The sequence below is a fragment of the Myxine glutinosa genome, chromosome 7 (assembly GCF_964187855.1).
Source record: "Myxine glutinosa chromosome 7, kmMyxGlut1.1, whole genome shotgun sequence".
Classification (NCBI taxonomy): Eukaryota; Metazoa; Chordata; class Myxini; order Myxiniformes; family Myxinidae; genus Myxine; species Myxine glutinosa.
In genome coordinates this window covers 157,505,957-157,530,765 of record NC_136267.1, presented here as the reverse complement: position 1 = coordinate 157,530,765, position 24,809 = coordinate 157,505,957, and the positions used below count along the sequence as shown (strand labels likewise).

The 24,809-nt window shown below is 35.1% G+C and overlaps 1 protein-coding gene across 1 annotated transcript in view; it reads left to right on the top strand.

Annotated features, from left to right (window-relative positions):
- Window positions 1–23,845, top strand: part of MYO3A (myosin IIIA) — a 256,573-nt gene extending 232,728 nt beyond the window's left edge. Inside the window, exons 30-31 of the mRNA XM_078782456.1 lie at window positions 21,127–21,170; window positions 21,273–23,845. Coding sequence (XP_078638582.1) covers window positions 21,127–21,170; window positions 21,273–21,348 — 120 coding nt within the window. The 3' untranslated portion in view covers window positions 21,349–23,845. The remainder of the gene's footprint in view (window positions 1–21,126; window positions 21,171–21,272) is intronic.
- Window positions 23,846–24,809: the final 964 nt, after the last annotated feature.

Genomic DNA, 24,809 nt, shown 5'->3' with positions numbered 1-24,809 from the left:
GGGAGAAAGAGAAATGGGGAGATAAGTTTGAGATAGAATTGTCAAAGCAATTCCATAAACAAGAGAAAATGAGTGAAGGTGAACTGAAAGCTTTGAGTTGGACATGTTGGCAAAGTGTATGTTATAGTTGAAAAGCCTGTGATCAGCTGGCAATGGGGACTGGTAAATGTATGTTAAAAGAGAGGATAGGAGGTGGTAAAAACAGAAAGATGAAATACAGACTGGCCTGTGGGGCACGGTTTAGTTTCTCTGATTTATTCATTCCAATGTTCTTTCGGCTTTGTACTCCACTGCATCAATCGGATTTCTGGAACTCAGGGTGAAATTGGAGGAATTGTTTTCCATTACATTAGGTGCAGAAGCTACATTTTAAAGAGTTGAGATTGAGTTCAAAAACAAAAGTATAACACATTGGAGAATGGCGAGGTTGTCTCAGTCTGTGGGGTCTAGCTTGGCAGGGGCTCATTGTAATACATATATAGTACGATTAAGTTTTTGCAGTGGTTTTGATTGAGGGATAGAGGAAATACATAAAACTTTGATTCAAGGTCACACTACAGGTGATGTTGTGAATTTGCTGATTTTTTTCTTATTGGAAAATAAATTGTACTTCACTGACAAAAGCTGCAGAAATACCCAAAAGACTTGATTATTTGGCAAAAAGGTATTTAACTAATGAAGTTAATAGGCCATTCACGTAGATACAGTGCCTATATAAAGTCTACACCCCCTTTCAAAATTTTCACCTTTTGTTTCCTTATAGCCTGGAATTAAATTGCATTAAATCACACTTTCTCCATCTTTATTTACACAGCGTAACCCACAACTTCCAAGTGAAAAACAAATTCTACAAATTTCAGAAAATTAATTAAAAATACAAAACTGGGTTATCTTGGTTGGATAAGTGTCCACCTCCGCCACCCCCCCTCCCTTATAACAGCAATTGTAAATTAGTTCAGGTGTAACCAATCACCTTCAAAATCCCACAATACGTTAATTGGCCTCCACCTGTGTTAAATTGTAGTGATTCTGATTATTTCAGAATAAAATCAACTGTTATTGTAGATTTCCTCTGCTGGGTAGTGCAATTTAAAGCAGAGACAACCATGAGCACCAAGGAGCTTTCAAAAGACCTCCGGGATAAAGTTTTGGAAAGGCATAGATCAGGGGATTGGTATAAAAATATTTTTCAAAGGTCTTGAATATTCCTTGGACCACAGTCAAGACAATCATTAAGAAGTGGAAGGGTATGGTACCACCAAGACCCTGTCAAGATCAGGCCATCCCTCCAAACTGGATGACCAAGCAATGAGGAGACTGATCAGAGCAGCCACCAAAAGGCCAATGGCAACTTTGAAAGAGCTGCAGGCCTGTAATGTAAAGACTGGTCACTGTGTGCATGTGACTACAATATCCCAAACGCTCCGCAAATCTAACCTGTATGGTAGGGTGACAAGAAGGAAGCCATTACTCAAAAAAGCCCCCATTCGAGGTATGCCAAAAACCCACTCCGGAGATTCTGAAGCCATGTGGCAAAAAGTATTGTGGTGTGACAAAACCAAGATGGAACTTTTTGGCCTAAATGCAAAACGTTACGTTTGGCTGAAACCCAACACAGCACATAAACCATCCCTACTGTGAAGCATGGTGGTGGCAACATCATGCTATGGGGATGTTTCTCATCAGCAGGGACTGGGGTACTTGTCAGGATAGAAGGGAAAATATGGGGGCAAAATACAGAACAATCCTAGAGGACGACCTGCTGTCCTCTGCAAGAAAGCTGAAATTGTGACGGAATTTCACCTTTCAGCATGGCAACGACCAAAAGTGCACAGCCAAAGCTGCACTGGAGAGGCGAAGGAATAAAAAGAGATTGTCATTGAGAGGCCCAGTCAGAGCCCCGACCTAAATCAAATTGAAAATCTGTGGCATGATTTGAAGATTGCTGTCCATCAACGCTCCCCATGGAACTTGACTGAGCTTGAACAGTTTTGTACAGAAGAATGGGTAAATATTGCCCAATCAAGGTGTGCAAAGTTGGTAGAGACCTATCCCAACAAGCTCACAACTGTAATTGATGTCAAAGGTGTTTCCACCAAGTATTAACTCAGGGGGATGGACACATATCCAACCAAGATATTCTAGTTTCGAATTTTAAATTAATTTTCTGAAACTTGTAGAACTGCTTTATCACTTGGTAGTTATGGGTTACAATGTTAAAATAAAGTGGAAAAAGTCTGATTTGAAGTAATTTTATTCCAGGTTATAAGGCAACAAAAGGTGAACATTTTGAAAAGGGGTGTGGACTTTCTATAGGCAATAGTTCAAACATGCCACCCAAGGGAACACACAAAAACCAGACAAACAGTGCAGAAAAGAGGATTATATAGTTTTTTTTTTTTTTTTTTTTTGTATACAAGATCGAGGCTCGTGAAAGAGCGAAGTGATATGCTCTATGGCCGATGCAATCACAGAGCAAGTCTACGTGCGGTTTAAGGTATTGGGAGCTCAGTTTATAATACAAGGTAGATTCTCAGAGGTATGACAGGAGTAGTGTAATAATGTTGCTTCTGGGACACCTCCGTTTAACATGTGAAATCCCTATCTAATGTCATTTACCCCCTTGTCTTTTTCAAAAATCATAAACACCTCTATTTCTCCCACCCTCATCTTTATGAACCTTTTGTCTGTAGTACCTATCCTTAATGTTGTTCATTAGACCACTCAAACACTACAAATATTTGTTTTCTCTTATAGACCTATCATCCTTCTTCTACATATCATCTGGCAGATTAATCTTTGACCCACTCAAACATTGACCCATTCACTTCCATATTAATTCTTTCCCTCCCTCATTGCCCCTAAACACCTATATTTCTCTCACCCTGTTCTTTACGAACCTTCTAACCTTTTGACATGTTATCCTTATTCATTAGACCACTTAAACACCTGTGATCCTTCTGACCTTATGGACCTTTTAACCTTTTACTCTTAATATCATCTGGTGAATATAACCCACTCAAACATCGACCCGACAAATATTTGTTTATGTGTGGGAAATAATTTAATTCTCTTGCCACTCTCTTCACCATCTAATATATTAACAAAAAAGATGTTTGAGTTTGGTTCTTTATTAAGATATTTTAACTGAGCTAAGATAAAATGGTAAACCTCCCTCAATGTTCTTGTTTGAGCGCCTCCAGTGCCGCCCACTTTTTGTTAAGCCACGCCCACTTTTTGTTAAGCCACGCCCACCTTTCTACTAAGCCACGCCCACTTTTTGTTAAGCCACGCCCACTTTTTAATAGGCCCCGCCCACTTTTGCTAGGCCCCGCCCCTTTTTGCTACGCCCCGCCCACTTTATAAACTCTTCAGCATTGTATCATTTCCAGGTAATACATTACATCATTTTCAGGGAATTTCCATCACATCATTTCCAGTTAAGACACGCCCAGGGAATTTCCACAGGAAATGACACACCCAGTCCTTATAAAAGGCACCGACCACACAGGCTTTTTCAAACACGCTTTCTGCTTCACTTGAGAATGGACTACTATGCTGAAATGGAATGGGATAACTTTGCTATTCCTTGGAGTCCTACTACCTGTGTAGAACTCAACCTTCAGATTGATGAACTGGACTCGAACCTCTTATCAATGGAGGTAAGTTTGTTAATTTTTAAATTTTTAAATTTAATTATTTATTTTAATTTTTTTTTTAGATGAGACTCGTGTAAGAGTTAACAAAGTTTATTTTAATATTCATAGAGCTTGATTTATACAAATAAAAAATATTGTATTAAATTAATACATTGTTATTTTCTTTCACAGGAAATTGTATCTGAGATACGAAATGAAAATTCTGCTTTTAACACAACTTGGGATGAAGTTATTTTTTTGTTTGAAGACATTTTGAACAACCAAGACCCCCAGAACGAGTTCTACCTTGATGACCCAGCCAAAGAGTTATACCTTGGAGATCCACAAAATCCTGAAAAAGAGTTTTACCATGATGATACTTGTTGTGAGTTATCAAAACAAAACCCACTGAACAAGTTCTACCTTGATGAGCCAGAATACAAGTCATACATTGGAGACCCACAAATTTCTGAAAATTGGGAAAGGGGAGTTCTCCCTGATGGTCCGCAGTTATACTATGTGAGACACATCATAGAAACCCTAAAAAATTGTGAAATGGGAATTCTCCCTGATGGTCCGCAGTTATACTATGTGAGACACATCATAGAAACCCTAAAAAATTGGGCAAGGAGAGTTCTCCCTGATGGTCCGCAGTTATACTATGTGAGACACATCATAGAAACCCTAAAAAATTGGGAAACGGGAATTCTCCCTGATGGTCCGCAGTTATACTATGTGAGACACATCATAGAAACCCTAAAAAATTGGGCAAGGAGAGTTCTCCCTGATGGTCCGCAGTTATACTATGTGAGACACATCATAGAAACCCTAAAAAATTGGGCAAGGAGAGTTCTCCCTGATGGTCCGCAGTTATACTATGTGAGACACATCATAGAAACCCTAAAAAATTGGGCAAGGAGAGTTCTCCCTGATGGTCCGCAGTTATACTATGTGAGACACATCATAGAAACCCTAAAAAATTGTGAAATGGGAATTCTCCCTGATGGTCCGCAGTTATACTATGTGAGACACATCATAGAAACCCTAAAAAATTGGGAAAGGGAAGTTTTCCCTGATGGTCCGCAGTTATACTATGTGAGACTTATCACGGAAACCCCCAATATTTCTGAAAATTGTGGTTTTACCTTGGGGACTTGGAAAGATGGTTATATTTTTGGAGACTCGGAATGGGGGTTTTGTTTTGATGACTCGGAATGTGATACCTATCTTGGAGGCTCAACAGGAATGTGGTTATACCTTGGGAACTTGGAAAGTTGGTTTTATTTTGGAGACTCTACCTGTGGGGTTCCTCTTGGAGACTCTTTGGATTCTAAAGCAATGAACAATGTTCTTTATTTAATGACGCTTGATTTAAGCAATATCAAGAAAGTTCGAGGAAGAAAATGCTGGAAAATTCTTTCTTCCCATTTCTACTTCTTCAAACTTAAAAGCCTTGAAAGACAGAATTGGAGGAAGAGGAAAAAAAAAAAAAGAAATACGTATTTAAAAAAGAAGAAAAGAAAGATTATGTTAGGGTTTGGGTGGGATTTTGAATGTGAGGGTTAGGGATGGGGTTGGGTTAGGGTTGGGATTTTGAATGTGAGGGTTAGGGTTGGGGTTGGGTTAGGGATGGGGTTGGGTTAGGGATGGGGTTGGGTTAGGGATGGGTTGGGTTAGGGTTGGGATTTTGAATGTGAGGGTTAGGGTTGGGGTTGGGTTAGGGATGGGATTGGGTTAGGGTTGGGATTTTGAATGTGAGGGTTAGGGATGGGTTGGGTTAGGGATGGGGTTGGGTTATGGATGGGGTTGGGTTAGGGTTGGGGTTGGGTTAGGGATGGGGTTGGGGTAGGGATGGGGTTGGGTTAGGGATGGGGTTGGGTTAGGGATGGGGTTGGGTTAGGGATGGGGTTGGGTTAGGGATGGGTTGGGTTAGGGATGGGTTTGGGTTAGGGATGGGGTTGGGTTAGGGCTTGGGTTGGGTTAGGGTTTGTATATTATTATGACTCACTCGCACATACACACACACACAAAAGTTAAGCCCCAACTAAAAAGTTGTGGGATTCTGTGTTTGGGGTTCACAGATTTAAAAACGTATCCCCATTATACACACACAAAAGTTAAGCCCCAACTAAAAAGTTGTGGGATTCTGTGTTTGGGGTTCACAGATTTAAAAACGTATCCCCATTATACACACACAAAAGTTAAGCCCCAACTAAAAAGTTGTGGGATTCTGTGTTTGGGGTTCACAGATTTAAAAACGTATCCCCATTATACACACACAAAAGTTAAGCCCCAACTAAAAAGTTGTGGGATTCTGTGTTTGGGGTTCACAGATTTAAAAACGTATCCCCATTATACACACACAAAAGTTAAGCCCCAACTAAAAAGTTGTGGGATTCTGTGTTTGGGGTTCACAGATTTAAAAACGTATCCCCATTACATTTTATTTATTAATTTATTATTTTCAAGGGTATTATCTGCTTACTTGTGTTTTTTGTAATTCTTGTGAGTAAAATGAACCCAAGATTTCTTCTCCATTTAAATCATATAATTTGTAGGTCCAAGGGACTGTATCCATTACATCAATGATTTTAAATAATTCACGAGTCCATTTTTGTGTATAACCTTTCTCAAAATGACTTTTCCATTTGTATATTCTTACAATATCACCAACTTTAAACTTGGGCTTTCTCAAATTAATCTCCTTTTCATATTCTAATTTTGTAAATGTTTCTGATGGTTTTGATTGTGTTGATGAATGAACTGTATTATTGTAATTATCTACAATATCCTGAATTAAATACACCCATTTTTGAGAACCGAGTTGTGTGAATTTTTTATATAATTTCTCTTTTAAAGTACGATTAAAACGCTCAATAACAACTGCCTTTCCTTCATTAAAGGTGCTGTATAATTTAATACCCTTCCCCTTAAGAAATTTCATGAATATTTTGTTATAGAACTCTGTTCCCTCATCAGTCCATAACTTCTTTGGTTTCCTTTTATCCCGATCAAATATTAGCTTAAAGGCTAACATTAAAGTATCACCCCTTTTATTTTTTAAAGGGACAACCCAGGCAAATCTACTCCTCAAATCAATAACGGTTAAAGCATACCTGTATCCCCTGTCATTATTCAATTCAATTAAATCAGCGGACCATATGTGGTCAGTGTATTTAGAATAAACCTTCCTTCTTTTAAACTTTGTGATTATAGGTTTGTGTAATTCTTCAGCCAAAAGCTCCTCAGTCTTGATGACATCATTAGAGCCTAATAGTTTTTTGAGGAATAACCAAGACCAAGTTTCAATTTAGCATTTATCAAATTTCTCACAATAAACCTATCAACTTTCTCTCTCAACGTTGGATTTTGTATCAAAGACAAATTATACAACATTTCGCTGTCGGCTTTATGTTTTTCAGTCAACGTAGTGGTTTTCCCATAAGCAATATCATGCTTCATACACACTTCGTCAACCCTATTTGTAGGTTTAGACCAAGGTTTAGGATTGTCAGCCTCATCTAATCTTTTATCCAAGTTTGTTCCTGGACCACAGAAAGAATACCCTGGAAGGTGTAATTCCCCTGGAATTCCAGTTGTTGTAAATTTACTTCCTGACAGAAACTTTTGTATGTCTCCTCCTCTTTTAGGAGAGATGAATTGGCACTTTTTAGAGCCACATACTTGACATATTCCTTTTTGATAAACTCTATTATTTTTAGCTTTAACATAAGCGATATTTTTAGATTTAGTTTTCTTTTTACATTTGAGACAATAACTCATATTTATTTATCAGAAAAATTCCGACAGAGTATCAAAACCTTTTTGGTTTTCAACATATACATTTCAATCTTTATTTTTAAAACATAAAGAATCCTAAGGAATGCCTTCACTCTCTCCTCCATTTATTTACAAATAAAAACTAACTAAAGTCAATGACACCAACATCATCAATCACATAATCTTTTCCTTCTTCTTCTTCTTCTTCTTCACCACTTTCTCGTTTAAATCTCCTCCCTGAAATTGAAGACATTGACGTTCTTATTTTTGAAACCATTATCTTCATAAGAGTTGTTAATTCTTTAATTTCCTCTTCGGTGCGTTGAGATTGATTTATTTGCTTTAATACACTCAATCTTTTATGAATCTCAATGATTTCCATCTTTTTATATTTTTCCTCCCTCTCTCTTTGCTCCCTCTCCTCCTCCTCCATTTTCTCCCTCTCCTCCTTCTCCTTTTTCTCCCTTTCCTCCCTTTCCTCCTTCTCCCTTTTCTCCCTTTCCTCCTTCTCATTTTTCTCCCTCTCCTCCTTCTCCTCCTTTTTCTCCCTCTCCTCCTTCTCCTCCCTCTCCCTTTCCTCCTTCTCCTTTTTCTCTCTTTCCTCCTTCTCTTCTTCAACTCCTTCCTCATCCCTTGCTACCCTTGAGTTTGAACCCCAAAGAATATTATACATATACTCATCTGGATTTTGAGATATTCTTGTATCTATAATTATTTTTCTCATAATAGGATACCAATAAGATTTGTTGACGATTTCTAAAAGAGTTTTATATTTCATAACTTTGAGAAGTTCATTTTTATTTAATATTTTAAACAAGTCTCTATTTGTGGGTTTAACAATATCAGTATAAGGCCAGTTTTTAATGACAAAATTCCCATGTATATGCTCCAAATCATAAGGTATGTAATACCGAGCACCCTTTTCTTGTAGGTATCCTTGAATACAAAAATTATAATTCTCTTGTAGTCTTCTTCCTGCCATTTATGTATCAGAAATATATGTGAGATTAATATTATGACAGGTAATACCACCCCATCTTCCCACTACCAAATCGGTTTGTATTCCTCGGCTTTCTATCCTTATCTCATTACCTTCCTTCTTTGTCATGCGAACCATCGCTATACTATCATATATTTTTCTTTTCTTAAAATCACGTATTTGTTGTTTACTAATTGTACTTCCACATAAATCCTTATCCTCACCAAGTGGATAATATTCTTCTTTACGAGACTGATTTAAATCATGTAGGTCTTCTATGTTTATTGAAAAAGACCAATTATACCCTAAATCAGGCATATCATACCCCCATTTATTAATTCGCATATTAACTAAATGTCCTTCTTTATAAAATTCAATTGTAAGCAGGTAGTTAAATTCAATGAGGAAAGGTGTATGGTCAGTATAACCAGGTGTTGTGGTTGTAAATTTTACTTCTTTCACAAAACGTGCTGTTTTCTTTAAAAATATATATTGTGATAAATCACTTAATCTAATTAAGTCATTCGCATCTGTAGGGTTTGGATAATTGATTAATTTATAAGTATTCTTCATATTAATATTTTTACTTACACTATATTTTTGTCGTTCAGCCTGTGCCTTTGTATAATAATTTGATAAATCAATATCCTGAGAGGATTTTCCAAAGATAGAACCATCTTTTCCAACATAAGTCATTTATATTAGATTAAAAATGATATCATAAAAATTTTCATTATTGTTGAGTTGAAATAATACATATAAACATAATTGACCACAACATTTAGAATTAATTTCTTGAACTTGAAATGTTTGATAAACACCATTCTGTAAGAATTGTATTACTTCAACAGGTGGTGGCATACCATAACTATCAAAATAATATTTATCCTGACTATTATGAATACAAACCCAATGAGAACCATTCTGTGTGTCTAAATTCATAATAATATTCTTTGTATTCTTATTTATATGTATTAATTCATCTCTCATACAGATTACCACATTATCAATTTTTAGTGTTTTACAATACTTGGCTAGTTCTATATTTGACGTTGTATTCTTTCCAAATTGTTTAAACCATTTATCCATTTATTTATGAGAAAGATACAATCCATTACCCCGTTTAGTTAGTTTAACACCCGCTTGAGCGATAGAGGAAAGCATATCACCAACCAACAATCTAGCTTTATCAGGTAGACTTTCAAGTTTTTGAGCAAAATCTACAATTACACCACTTCCACTAATTTGTTTCTCCAACTCCTTGTTATGTCTTTCCAATTCTTTTTGAGCTTTTAGTTGTGCCTTCCTTTCGTTAGCAGTTTTTACCGCTGCTGAAATACCACCAGTCAATGCTCCCGCCGCACTTAAACCAGCAAATAAAGGAATTAGAAACGGGAGAAATCCTCCTCTTGACTCGTCTATTGAATATTTCTTTAACATAGGTTTCGTCATTTTAATTTTAAGTGATCCAACATCATTTAGTGTTTTTACTTGTGTGTGTGTGAGTAAAACATCAATTCTTACAGCTCCTTTTCTTTGAATTGTATTAACATTAATAATACAAGGCTTTTGATTTTCAATACAAGATGTTAATTTATTAAGATTGATTTGATTAACATATACCCCTACCATTTATTTATGAGAAAAAACCTATGTGATATTAATCATAACACCATTATCTGTATTAATCTGTAATTCTGTTTCCTCCAAAAGCAAACAATAAGCATCAACTTCTTCATTCTCCCCTCTTTCAATGTATAGAGAAGTATCCACTCGATTAGACTTTATAGTTTCCTTTTGAGAACTCAGGTCAATTGCGTAGATTGTATATAAACCTTTAAATGCAACCATATCCAAAATAGGATCATTATTACCATTACTTTCACACACTTTTTGGTAGGACTTGTAGGCTTCCGCATAATCATTTTTTTCCCAATCAATTTCCAATCTATCTCGCGGATAAAATGTGCCATCAAGAGAAACCCGAAGTTGTTTCACCTTAGCATTATCACTCAGCGCATTATTCTTATTAGTACCCTCCTCTCCATCTGGTTTTTTAAAAATGAGCCATAGGTATCGTGGCTTTCCTTCAAGAACACCCAAATTCCAAGTGTAGGTAGTGTGTTCCAGTTTAACGTGTTGACATCTTCTTTTAAGGTATGATACATTTAGCGGTTTCTTTGAGTTAAGTCTTCTATTTAACATCTCCTCCGTTTTAAGATTAGGAGTATATTCATTGATATACCAACACAAATCATTAATAACAAATTTATTATTGTCGCCAAAAGCATTTTCAGCCCCAAAAAGCAATCTATTTACATTATCATTCCTTTGTAGTTGAAATCTAATTTTAAGACCATACAAAACTTTATCATAATCACAAAATCCAAATATACCTTTAAGAGGTACTGCTACGGTAAAACTATTCTCAGCTTTTGCGTCATCATTATACATTGACTTCCTTTGACTATAACCAGGGTCTGTGTTTGTTCCCGTTGACATATCAGGAATAAAGCCTTCAACAGCTCCCTTACCCATTCTATCACCAAACGAATATAGTGTAAATTTCATCATTTCAGATGTAGCAGAGACATAATCAACCGCTTCAACCTCTTGTGTTCCAATATACAGGCGAACACTGTCAAACATTTTCCAGAAGAAATCATTTACGAGTGTAGCATTAGTATTATTCGCAGCCTTAGTGAATTTAAATTTACACAGCAAGAAACTATCAGCTATATTCAAGTAAGTTTGTTGATTATTTATTTCAAAACTTTTTGTTCCGTTTGAATTCCAGTCGGTTCCTGTAATAGCATTTACCTTAAAATAGTCTTCCTTTTTAGTAGAGTTTGAAATGATAATCGTATCATCCAAATCATAGATACTATCAATCGCTTCCATACTTGTATTTATATAGTATTAAAATTGTTGAAACCCTGACCCAAGTATTTTAATGATTTTTTGTCGTTCTTGTGAAGATAGTTGAGTTTTACCTTTTTTAATTTCTTTGATTGCTTGTAATTTATGGGACTCCTTTTGAGCATCTTTTATACTCTTTACAACACCTGCTACATTTCCCATGAGAGAAGCAGTTGAACCAATTAGGTCTTTATGTTTAAGAATGGTTGAACCAATACCCATTAGAGTATCAATTATCCCATCTCCTTTATTTCGAAATTGATGACCCACACCCCATTGTCTCTTAGGTTTATAGTATCCTTTACCCACATACCTTGTATAGTCTGGTGAAAGGAACATGCCCTCCCCTGTAATTATTTTATATTTTCCCAACTCGTGTTTTCTTACAATAACCATTATTTATTTATTGAAAAACTTCACGTAGGTGAATTCTGATGGATATAATTTCATCATTAAAGGATATCATACGATTATCTTGGTCGGTTATCCTAAAATTTACTCTGTATATGGTTTTTCCTGACACAGGTAAATAGACAAGATTTTTTGGTTCCATATTAAATTTATAACCAATCGGGGTTGAGTATGCACTGAATGAAAATATTGTATTTGTTCTTATTCCATCGTTATAAGCACCATCAATCAAATCACAATGAATTAATACTGAATTTATACCGGAGGATATTTGGATAACATTATCACTGTAAAACGTCCCGTTATTTTCAATCTTTTTTGAAGAGAAACCCAATAGCTCTCTGAACGAATTTTCAATCGTGAAATCAACTTTATAATTATTTTTCAGTTTAATAGTTGATTTTGAAGTGTGTGTTTGAATATCTATTACAATATTTTTTGGTTCATCACCTTTTTCTTTCATAAGGCGAGAGACTTCTGAAGATATTTGAGAAATCTCGTAAGCTCCAGGTGAAACAGTTATAGTTTTGTAGGCAGTGCCTGGATTATAACTAAACTTGTTGTTTTTCTCTGTGATATTAAAAAGGGTATTGTAAGTTTCCATTGACAACAAAGATGCCTCATATGAGGTAAGGGGGTCAAGTTGTAGTGGGTAAGGGAATGAAGCTGTGTAATTGCTCGTTGTGAAATTAAAACTAAGAATTGTGCTTCTCATCTTATTTAATATCTAATAAAATATCTTTGTATTGACATTTATTAATTATTTTCATGTTCATCAACTGATCTAAAATGGCTGAGGATTCATTAAAACAATTGTTGTTTCCAGCCTTCTTACTACCTAATAACAATAATAGCCTATTAACTAATTGTGATGGGTCATTTGGAAGAAAACTAACACCCGAACCAAGCTTACTTAAAGCATCAATAATATGTTTCTCCTTCTCATTCTTCTTACTTTTACCAGCAACAGAAACTCCATAATCAAGTGTATTTAACAACTCAATATATACCCTATCTTCCTCTCTTTCCATATCAAGTGGTTCCTCAAAATATTTTGAACCGCTGAATCCGGGGTTTGTTAGAAGAAACATTAATCTTGGAGTTAATTTAACATTTGGTTGAGTAGAACTCAAGAACATCAATTCATCATTAAATATCAATACCTTTTCTTCCACAAGATGAAACACTGCTGGTTCTTCTGTTGGAATGAGACCTGCTCTGGTTTTTGAACCCGCAGAATATTCATTGTTTTGAAGAGCTTCCACAACATAATTAGGGGGTTGATTTACCTGCTCAAGTTTCCGAAATAATCCCTCGTCATCATATTCTAATTCACCAAGTTCTTGTTTTGTTATCTGACTAAAATCTTTGAGCATTTGAAGTTTTTTCGGAGTAAATTCTACCGTGGGAACTGTAGGGTGTTGAGTTTTCAAAAGTGGTTTAAAGAATTTCTCTTGTTTTCTTTCAAAGGCTTCTTCACCAGTTAGTTTCTGTCTCCGTTTCTTCTTTATCTCTTCCTGTTGTTTAACAACTTTTGAAACTAATTGTTGATGTTCCTTAAACTTTCTTTCTCTTTCTTCAGTATTCATTTTCTGTATTTATTTATTGAAAAATATCATTTAGTATCTCATCTTGTTTCACAACAATATATTTATATTTTCCAATCGTGTGTTTCATATAATTTTCAAATTCTTTTTTACTACATAACGTAGAGCAATTATCTCTCCAAAAATTATTTACATCTATTGAATTTAACTTAAATAAAATAAAAGTATTGGCATTGTTTCTTATTGAGCGTCGAGGGAGTTGAAAATATGATTGACTAAGATATATACAATTACAAGAAGAATGTCTCCCTCTTGTATAGTAGCTATCCATTACTGTTTGGTTTCTCTCATTAACACAATCATCAAAGATGACAAGGTTCTTTTTTGATTTATCTAAATCTTGAGGTGAAGGTATATCATCCGTATTATCACTGAGAATACAAGTTATGGGTTTCGATTTTGATTTCTGTGTATCACAAAATAATTGTATTATATCATCAATATTATAATCATTTAGTTTGTTTTGAAGTTTAAATAAACCGATAATGTCTTCCTTTTTAAGACCCGCATTAAAACCCTGTGAGAGTAGTTGATACTCGGGTTGAAAACTTGACTTTGTAAAAATTATTAAATTATCATAATCTAAAAAATTAGAACCAAGGAGCATCTTTAAAAGTAAACAGGTTTTTCCACATCCGCTTGAACCAACTATTAGACATCTCAATGAATTTGGAATGTTTTTATGGTTATTAAATTTTATCTTATTTTCCCAAACGGGTAAAAAATCATTCATTTATATATTTGGAAAACAAGTTATCCAACTTTTTTTGAGCTATTTGAGAAACTCTATATTTTATCCTGAGTTCGGGTTTAATTTCAAAATAATCCATTATTTTATTTATATAGTATCTTGTATTAACATTTCCATTAAAATTATTTTGAATAATAAATATCATTAAACCCTTATACATTTCCTCAATACAATTAGTCTCTTCCCTTGAAAGAAATGGTGTATTATCATCACAATACTTAACATTCATCTCTCTTATTAATCTTGTAAAGTAATTCATTTTTGGTTCTAATTTAAAAGAGTTATATATTTTTTTATATTTCTTATTATCATTAATTAAAATTAAATCACAGAAAATACATTGTTTATATGAATCCTCATCATTAAGCCCCACTCTATCACAAGCCGGACAATTCTCTAATTTATCATATGGAGAGTCTGGAAATTCTAAATATCCTTCAGAACTTATCATATTTATGTGGTAAATTTTTACTTAAACTAAACGCAAGTTTATTCATTAATAAATACAATGTTTCAAAGCACAAAAGACAAATTTCAATCAATCTCTACTTCGGTGGAAGATATAGAAAAATATGTCAAAGATGTTAAATTGAACAAAGATAAATATGGAAATTTTTGGGTAAAACCAGTTATGGAAAATAACATGAGCCCCTCTATTTCATTTAAAGGAAGAGCTCTAACTATACCTGGAAAGACATCCATTAAAGTAAATCTAACAAAAGTTTCTCCTCTACTCCTGGCAATTTATTCAAAGCTTGAAAAAGTGATTGACCACGATACTTTGAAAAAGAATGATAAGACCATTAATAATTCTAGAGGAGACATTTGTATTTTCTTTAATAATCCAAAGGGTGTAGATCTAAGTAAAATGAATGATGTTAATATTTCTGGTGAAATGTCATTTCGTTCTATGATAGTTAGAGATTATTTAAAGATAACTTTTGATATAAAAATTGTAGAGATTGAATCTGTTAATGAAAGAAAGTATATAGATATTGATGGGAATATTTTTCTTGCTAATTAAATATGAGTCAATACAGCAGTGAAGATTTTACTATTTCATTGAACTCAGACGATAGTGATGATAGTATTTCATTGAACTTGGACGATGGTGATGATAGTATTTCATTGAACACAGATGATAGTTATGATACTAATAGTTTGTGCTCAAATGATAGTTATGAGAGTAGCTTTATTGATGACTCTGAGTATGATTCTGAGTATTCATGTGATAGTTATGACTTAGATGATTCTGAGTGAAAAAGTGTTTTAGTTTAAGCACAGCGATATATATAAAACGGAGCTGTAAAGCTCAAAAGTGTTTTATTTTAAGCACAGTGATATATATAAAACACCACGTTTTCTCACGCTATAAATATGGTTTATTGTGATACTTGCGAGAAGGAAGTAAAATATTATAAACAACATATTCTCACCGCAAAACATACATACAACATTTTAAACAAACTTTCCCCTCTTCCACCTGAAACAAAACACTGTTCTACATGTAATAAAAATATCCTCAAGAAAGGCTTCAAAATACATCTTAAAACAAATCTACATTTATCAAATTTTATCACAACTAAAAACTCTGATGGAGCATTCAAAGGACATATTAAAATAAGAGTCTTTAACTTCAAACCTCCTGAACCAGAGTCTATAGTTGATGCTGTAGAAATAGTTAAACCTGCTGTTCAAACGTTGATTGAAAAAACACTAAAGGAAATGAAACCACTTAAATTTTATATGGGAGTAAAATTAGAAATGACAAAGGATGAAGGAGTTATAGATGCACCATACATGAGAACTGAGCCACACTTTATATCTTCATATCAAGATTTTAAAACATCAGGAGTCTATGATGAACTTATTAAACAAGAGCAAGATGTGGATAATTCAATCGTAGGAAGTGGATTCAATATAGGAAAAATTATTTACATAGACATTCATATTCTTAAATCAGATCCTCTAAAAGCTTCTTCTTACATTGATTTACCCAGTGTTATCAAAAATAGAAAAGCAGTTATCAATATCAAAAATAAAGACAATAAATGTTTTCTCTGGTCTATTTTAGCACACTTACATCCTCCACATTTTCATGATGAAAGAGTATCTCATTATAAAAAATATGAGAATACATTAAATACGAAAGATCTAAAGTTTCCGATGACTTTAAATGATATTCCTAAATTTGAAAAGATGAATAATTTATCAGTTAATGTTTATGGTCTAACAGAAACAAACAACATTCAGGTTTTAAAGCTTTCTGACAATTGTAAACAAACTCATATTAATCTTCTATATTTTAATTCAGACGAAAATTCACATTATACATACATCAAAGATATTGCTAAATTAATAAAACCACAAGTCTGTAAGAGAACAAATAAAATATATATTTGTTTGCGTTGTCTTAACTTCTTCAATTCACAAGAAAGATTAGATAAACATTCAAATTATTGTGGCGAACATAAATCAACGGTAATCAATATGCCTAAAGAAGGCTCAAAGATCACATTCAAAGATGAAAATAAAAAGATCAAACATCCATTTGTTATATATGCTGATTTTGAAAGTATTTTAGAAAAAATTGATACTGCTTCTCAAGATCCAAAAGAATCATACACAAATAAATATCAAAAACATACTCCTTGTGGTTTTTGTTATTATATCAAATCATCCGTTGGTGATAAATATAACAAGTTAGAGATGTATAGAGGCTCAAATACCCCAGAGGAGTTTGTGAAACGACTAGAAAAAGACTGTGTTCGATTAACCAAGATAATGAGAGAAACCAATAAACCAATGTCCTTAACAAGTAAAGAAAAAAGGGAATTTATAAAAAACAATGTCTGTCATATTTGTGAGGAGAAAATTGGTAAAGGTCTAAAGGTTAGAGACCATTGTCATCTCACTGGTAAATATAGAGGTCCGGCTCATCAAAGTTGTAATATTAATTATCAACTCCCCTCTTTCATTCCTGTCTTTCTTCATAACAACGCTCATTATGATACACATCTATTTATCAAGGAACTCTCAAAGACTTCTGGAAGTATCTCAGCAATTCCAAACACGGATCAGAAATACATTTCATTCACAAAAACAATTCACACATCTCCTATTACTCATATCAGATTTCTTGATACATTTAAATTCATGGCAAGTCCATTGGTTAACTTGGTTCAAAATCTAAAAGAGTTTCCATGTCTTTCAGAGTATTTTTTAGATAAAGATTTTCTAACACAAAAGGGAATTTACCCCTATGACTATATGGACTCATTTGAGAGATTCAATGAAACACAACTTCCTTCAAAAGAAAATTTCTATAACAAATTAAATAATAGTCATATATCTGATAAAGATTATGTACACGCACAAAATGTTTGGGAAAAATATAACATCAAGAATCTTGGCGAGTATCACGATTTGTATCTCAAAACTGATGTGCTTTTATTGGCCGATGTATTTGAAGCCTTTAGATCTGTTTGTCGCACTGGATATGGATTGGATCCTGCTCACTACTACACAGCACCTGGATTGGCCTGGAGTGCGATGTTGAAAATGACAAAACAAGATTTGGATTTGATAACCGATGTTGATATGCTTTTGATGATTGAAAAGGCAAAAAGAGGTGGAATTTCACAAGTCTGCTCGAGTAGATACGCAAAAGCAAATAACAAATATCTTCCAAATTATGATCCAACGAAAGAGAGTTCTTACTTGATGTACTATGACGCGAACAACCTGTATGGCTGGGCAATGTCTCAGGCTCTTCCTTATGGAAAACTTAGATGGGTAAAGGAAAAAGACTACAAAAACGTTTTACAAGATGTATGTATCTCTACACAAAAAGAATTGGATGAAGAAAAAGTTGGTTATTATTTTGAAATTGATTTAAAATATCCAGAGGAACTCCATAACCTACACAAAGATCTCCCATTTGCTTGTGAGAAAGCAAGTCCAAAGAAAGAATGGTTGAGTGATTATCAACGATCGTTTGATATAGGTGAATCAACAGAAAAATTACTTACTACATTATATAACAAGAAAAATTATGTTCTACACCAAAGAAATTTGCGACAATATTTATCAAAAGGTCTAAGAGTAGAGAAGATCCATAGGGTTCTAAAGTTCAATCAAAGTCATTGGTTAAAGGGGTACATTGATTTTAATACACAAAGAAGAACAGAGTCAAAAACAGATTTTGAGAAAGACTTTTATAAATTGATGAATAATGCGGTCTTTGGTAAGACTATGGAGAATGTGAGGAAAAGACAAAATATCAGACTATCAACATCTTGGGAACAAGCATCAAAATTAATTAATAGACCGAGTTTTACTCGAGCTGAGGTCTTTACTGAGAACTTTTGTGCGATCCATTTGATTAAAGAGAGTATTGAAATGAACAAACCTATTTATATTGGAACAACAATTCTTGATTTATCAAAGTCATTAATGTATGATTACTTTTATAATAACTTGAGGAAGAAATATCAAAATGATGTTAATCTACTTTATATGGATACAGATAGTTTTATTTTGAAAATTAATACCAACGATGTTTATTCAGACATGAAAAGAGACATTAATATCTATGACACGAGTAATTACAGTCCAGAGAGTGAGTTGTTCTCTTCTAAAAATAAAAAGGTGATTGGAAAGTTCAAGGATGAATTAGGAGGAAATGTTATGAGTGAATTTGTGGGATTGAGGTCAAAGGCTTATGCTTATAAATACATTGTGAATAACGTTGAAAAGACTGATAAGAAGTTAAAAGGTGTAAAGAAAAATGTTATTAAAGAAACAATAAACTTTAAGGATTATTATAACTGTTTAACAACAAAGAAAGAAGAGTTTAGAAAGATTAATGGAATAAGAAGTTATAAACATCAATTATATTCAGAAGAGATAAATAAGAAAGCATTGGGGGCTTTTGATGATAAGAGGTTTATTTTAGAAAATGGAATTGATAGTCTCCCTTATGGTTATATAAGTATATAAGTGATAAGATATATATATAAGTGATAAGATATATATATAAGTGATAAGATATACATAAGTGATAAGATATATATAAGTGATAAGATATATATAAGTGATAAGTTAAAAAGGGGGGGGGTTGGGGATTTTAACGGGCTACCGCCGCCTTTTTTACTATTATATAAATGATAGAACCAAGTATCAACCAGACTAAAGAGTGGAGGTGTAATCAACCTTGGTATATAAATGGAAAACATAATGAATGTGAAAAATATCAAATAGGTATAATTGAAAAGGCAACTGGTAAAAAAGTTCACAAAACAAATAAGAGAATTAATTTAAATACCGGTGAATTGGGTAAAAAAGATGGAAATATTTTTGAGTGGACGGAAAACTTTGATGGTTGTCAGGAAAATATATACTTTAATTTAAAAATGGTATGTGGCACTGGAGGCGCTCAAGCAAGAACATTGAGGGAGGTTTACCATTTTATCTTAGCTCAGTTAAAATATCTTAATAAAGAACCAAACTCAAACATATTTTTTGTTAATATATTAGATGGTGAAGAGAGTTGTAGGAGAATTAAATTATTTCCCACGCATAAACAAATATTTGTAGGGTCGTTGTTTGAGTGGGTTATATTCACCAGATGATATTAAGAGTAAAAGGTTAAAAGGTCCATGAGGTCAGAAGGATCACAGGTGTTTAAGTGGTCTAATGAATAAGGATAACATGTCAAAAGGTTAGAAGGTTCGTAAAGAACAGGGTGAGAGAAATATAGGTGTTTAGGGGCAATGAGGGAGGGAAAGAATTAATATGGAAGTGAATGGGTCAATGTTTGAGTGGGTCAAAGATTAATCTGCCAGATGATATGTAGAAGAAGGATGATAGGTCTATAAGAGAAAACAAATATTTGTAGTGTTTGAGTGGTCTAATGAACAACATTAAGGATAGGTACTACAGACAAAAGGTTCATAAAGATGAGGGTGGGAGAAATAGAGGTGTTTATGATTTTTGAAAAAGACAAGGGGGTAAATGACATTAGATAGGGATTTCACATGTTAAACGGAGGTGTCCCAGAAGCAACATTATTACACTACTGACAGGTAATCCCTATCAGGAGATATCTGTGCACCCCATCCGGAAGTATGACATGTTCTGATATGCTGGGCCAACCCCTTTTAAAAGAACAATTCGATCCCATCATTCCCTACCTTTTAATCTGCAACTTCAATGTTCATTTGAAGATTATCCTTTTTGGTCTTTATTTCAGCGCTTTGACAAACTCCCTGAAAAGTGTTCTGTTAGAAATCTTGTTTAATAAAATAATAACCAGTCAAATTATATACACGTGTGATAGGTGTTGACCTTGGGCCATTCTCAATCATATAAAATATATTCACAATAACGTGACAGGTATGGTGACCCATGGTGATACTTTCCTGATAGAAAGTAACGCGTTGGATGTCCTGAGTTTCAATCCAATGTCCATATTAGATTATTTAATTATTCGGACTTTGGCTTACAAGACTGGACTCCATGGCATTGTGGATCCAGCATATACTGTGTCTGAGGTCAGTGGTTAGATTCTGACCTGAGCCGAGTCATACCAGAAATTTTATAATGGTACGTGTTGCTTCTTTATTGAACGTTCAGCATTTAGAGGATAGAAAACGGGCAATCCCGTGGATTGGCATTCCTTGGGAGGGAGAAAACTTCTCCATAATTTCCCCCGCTGACTCCTGAAAGAAAAGTGGCATGACAATTTTGGCTGCCATTACCCAGAATGCTCCGGAAAATTTCGTCATTTCCTCCTTTTCCAGGATATGATTTTTTGTGTTTTAAACTCCATTGTTGTCTAAAGTCTCTGTCTGCTTGTGTGTGTGGGATTATGAGCCAATTTGACGCAGTAAAATAAGGTGGTGTTATTTCATCTAGCGGCCGATGTCCCAGCTGCAAATAATTCGTTGATTACCGATATGAGTTTAATGGTTGTGGCTGACATGCCATGATTAGAGTGCCAATTTGTATGCCTCTGACACTCTTCCGTTTCCCCCACAGCGAGCTGTTCCTTGTGGACTCAAAAGAAGGTCACGGGAGAAAAGGTAAAATTACCGGTACATTTGTTGTGCTTATTTGCCATGTCAACAATTTATGCACCAGAGCAAACATAACATGCTTCGGTTCGGCCATGTGGACATGTTCAGGCAGGTTAAGCTGCTCGGTGGAGAGGAGCTCTATTATCAACTGGTGCAAGAGAGCGCATCTTTGTCTGCGAATTAAGATGTCCAGAAGTCACCTGCCTTAATAATTAAATAATTGAAATTTGCAAAAACTACATGCTCATGAGTGACATCACACTTGCAATCAAACTTACCTTCCATGTTGTTTGTGTACTATTTTGCAGTGGTTAGGAATTAGGATAATGAAATCGCTAATATCAAAGCTGATGTAGCAGCTCTGGTGAAGCATGATAATTCATCAAGTTTGCTCAGGTTTGGTTACAACAGGAAGTAGAATAACACCAAGTGGTTCAGAATGGCAGACATGCCACAACATTGGTGGTGAATAAAGGAAAAAATATTGACTTCTCCATGCCTCTAAAATATGAAATGATTATTTAAAAAAGAAAAACACGTCTGTAAAATATAAATAGATATCTGTGATCACAAAGCGATCGCCAAGGGTAAGCCACCCCCGATGCCTGCGATCCAATGATGGCATATTTTGTTCGGAGTGGCATATGACCTTGACCTTCACCATTTATAGATAAGAGTGTAAATTAAGAAAATGTGTCCCCATCTACAATTTATCCAAAAAAACTCAACATCATGAAAATCGGAGGAAAATTATTCAAGTTATAATCACAAAGGTATTTTTGTTAATTAGGTCACAATCCGAAAAAAGTAGGTCAAAGACACAAATCAAATATCAGGTGCACAACTTCAATGCAGGTACACTATTATGATAAAATAACATCTTGGAAGGCCAGGTGGTCTTTGAGATTCTGCATTGGCAAAATTGAACGATGACAAAGAACGAGGTTTTTTTTTCAGACCGCTATTTGACCTTAACCTTTAACCCTTTGACCTTGGGAGGGGTATGGCGTAAATTAAGCGTAAATGTGCCTTACTCTAGGCTATCTAAAGAGGGTAATTTCCTTCTGATTTGACAATCCTTAGTCGAGTTATGATGAAAAACATTTAAATGTTTATAATCAGGCCATGACTTTAAAATTAGGTCAAGGTCAAATAATAATGTCATCCCGCATACTTCTTATTCCCATTATTAATGCCATATTACATTCTGAAAGTCCAAGCCGGATTCGGCAAACAGCTCGGAAATTGGCATAAAAAAAGGAGAAAAAAAACCTAAGTCCTCCTCGGGGTCTAAGAAACTCCTCAGTACCATAAAAAAAAACTGGGGACACTAATTGTAGAAACAAACACTACAACAGGTGTAAGCCGAATCCTATAGGGGAGACTTATTGAAAATAAAAAAATTATCCCTGCATGTCAGCCCAAGCTAATTGGCAGTCTATACTTGTCTATACATATCCTCTGAGGTCGGCAAAATGAGTACCAGCTTACTGGAAACTGGGCACTGCATCAGGATCCACCTTTAGATGCCATTTTCCCCGCAGAGCAGGGGTTGGCCTTTTTCAGGCCCCTAGTCCCCTTTTTGAAGCAATGTTTTATGGCCAGATGCCCTTCCTGCTGCCAACCCTGTTAGTCGCCTTTTGCGACACAGGGAATTACCAGTGAACTGGTACTCAATTTGTCGACCTCGGAAGGATGACAGGCTGAGTGAACCCCCCTGGCGTTAATTCAGCGATCGACCGGTATTCGAACCCAGGATCCTAGGATCCCAAGCCAGCACCCTAACCGCTAATCCAACACCAGGCTGGGCACTGCATCAGGCTGCATACGAAATTGATGATGATAGTCAAGTTGGAAATCGAACCAGGATTAGATAGCTCAACTAAAGCTAATTGCACTACTTCCACGTTATCCTATCTGGGATTATGAAATATTGCACAAAGAGAAACTCGTTGAAAGTCTCGTCTTGGTTTCCATTTTCTGTGTTGAGCCTCCAAAGTGACATCAGCTGTGAACGAATGTGCAAAATGATTTGGTAAAAAGTAGTTAACCTTAAGATAGTTATCCATTGTAGTAGATGTGACGAGTAGTAATGGTTGTGGACAAAATGTTGCCACTGAGAAGTCATAGTTTTTGCAAAGAACCAGGAAAACTATGCTGCGGCAGGTGTCTCGAGTGGGTTTGTAGCTACAGGTATTTCTTGGAATAATTCAAAGTATAGACGTTGGCATTGGACAGTCAAAATAGTTTCGCTCTTGTGGTTGATAATAAATATCGTACATAATAAATATATAAGTAGGTGATGCAAATGTAGGTTTGAATCTTCTTCTTTAACTGTCACAATTATTCCACCTTTCACGTGGGGTTAGCTTGGCCCGAGTCTTTCACGAACCGGCTGGCCAGGCCTGACATTCGACCAATTAGTTAGGGCAGGAATTTTGATTTTTGTTCCAGGGTGCCGGTGATAGCCTGCCGACTCTCCTCGAAGGACGGAATGTCGGATTTGAATGAATAACAGAAATTGATGTGTTTGTGAATGAAACTATGATGGGAATGGTTTGTGGAATTGATTATTGAATGAAAAATCATAACGGGCTAATAAGTGTGGCCTGTGTGCCTTACTGTATTAAACAGATCTGCGTATCAAAGAACAAACTACCTTGGAATGTTTGTCCATTTTTCCTGAATTTAAATTTGCATAAATAAACTTCATTGTTCACACCTACTTGCACCTGTTCCTGAAATCCAAAGGTCATGTTGGGGTCATTTACGAAAGGTGGAATTGTTCACTGCCTTTCCCTTATGCTACCCCTCCCTTCCTTCATCTTACCTTCCCAAAAGCTTGAATACTCCCTGGGCCAACTCAGGTCAAAATTTGGCCCATGTCTTGAAAACCGCATGAGCTACACATGTGAATGCTTCCATGATTCCTCTTATCATGAATCCCTGCAGGTGTACCGGATTTTATTAAAATCCGAAAAGGTGCCATGAAAAACCTTTCTCTCGAGACTGGAGTGGAATGATCCGAGAGATTGAGATTTTTCTCGACGGTGAGCTTTGTCAATGTCAATGTGGTGTTGACAAGGCTCAATAAACAAGCAGCAACTGAAATGACGCAGTTACACTTGCTTGATGAAAATACTGCATTGCAGCAAGGGTTGCTGCCAGGAGGGAAATGGAGAATGGGATATGATGTGAGTAGAAATAAAATGAACAAGCAAAGGTGCAAAATCAACCAAATGTTATAAAAACTTTTAAATTTTAGACCATCGGTGTGAAATGGCCTCATGGATATGGTCAGTGGTTGGGAAGGTAAACAAATCTGCAAATTGGGAGGAGGTCTGGCACATTCAAATTGAATTTACTCTTCTAACTTCAGTGTGATTCCAATTCGTTGACACAAGGCTTTTGCTTAACACTCCCGCCCCCTTCTCCCCAACCCCAATGTATGATGCCAGCAGCCGCAAACAGTTTGGAATTCTGATGCCACTGCTACTACTACTGCTACTGCTGCCCCCACCTATGGGAATGACTGGAGAAACTTTTTTGCCCAGGTTTTTCATGAACTGGCCTGACATTTAAAAATGGCAGGAATTTGTAATTTATTCAGTGTTCCGGCAATGATTTGCCTACTCTTTGCAAAAG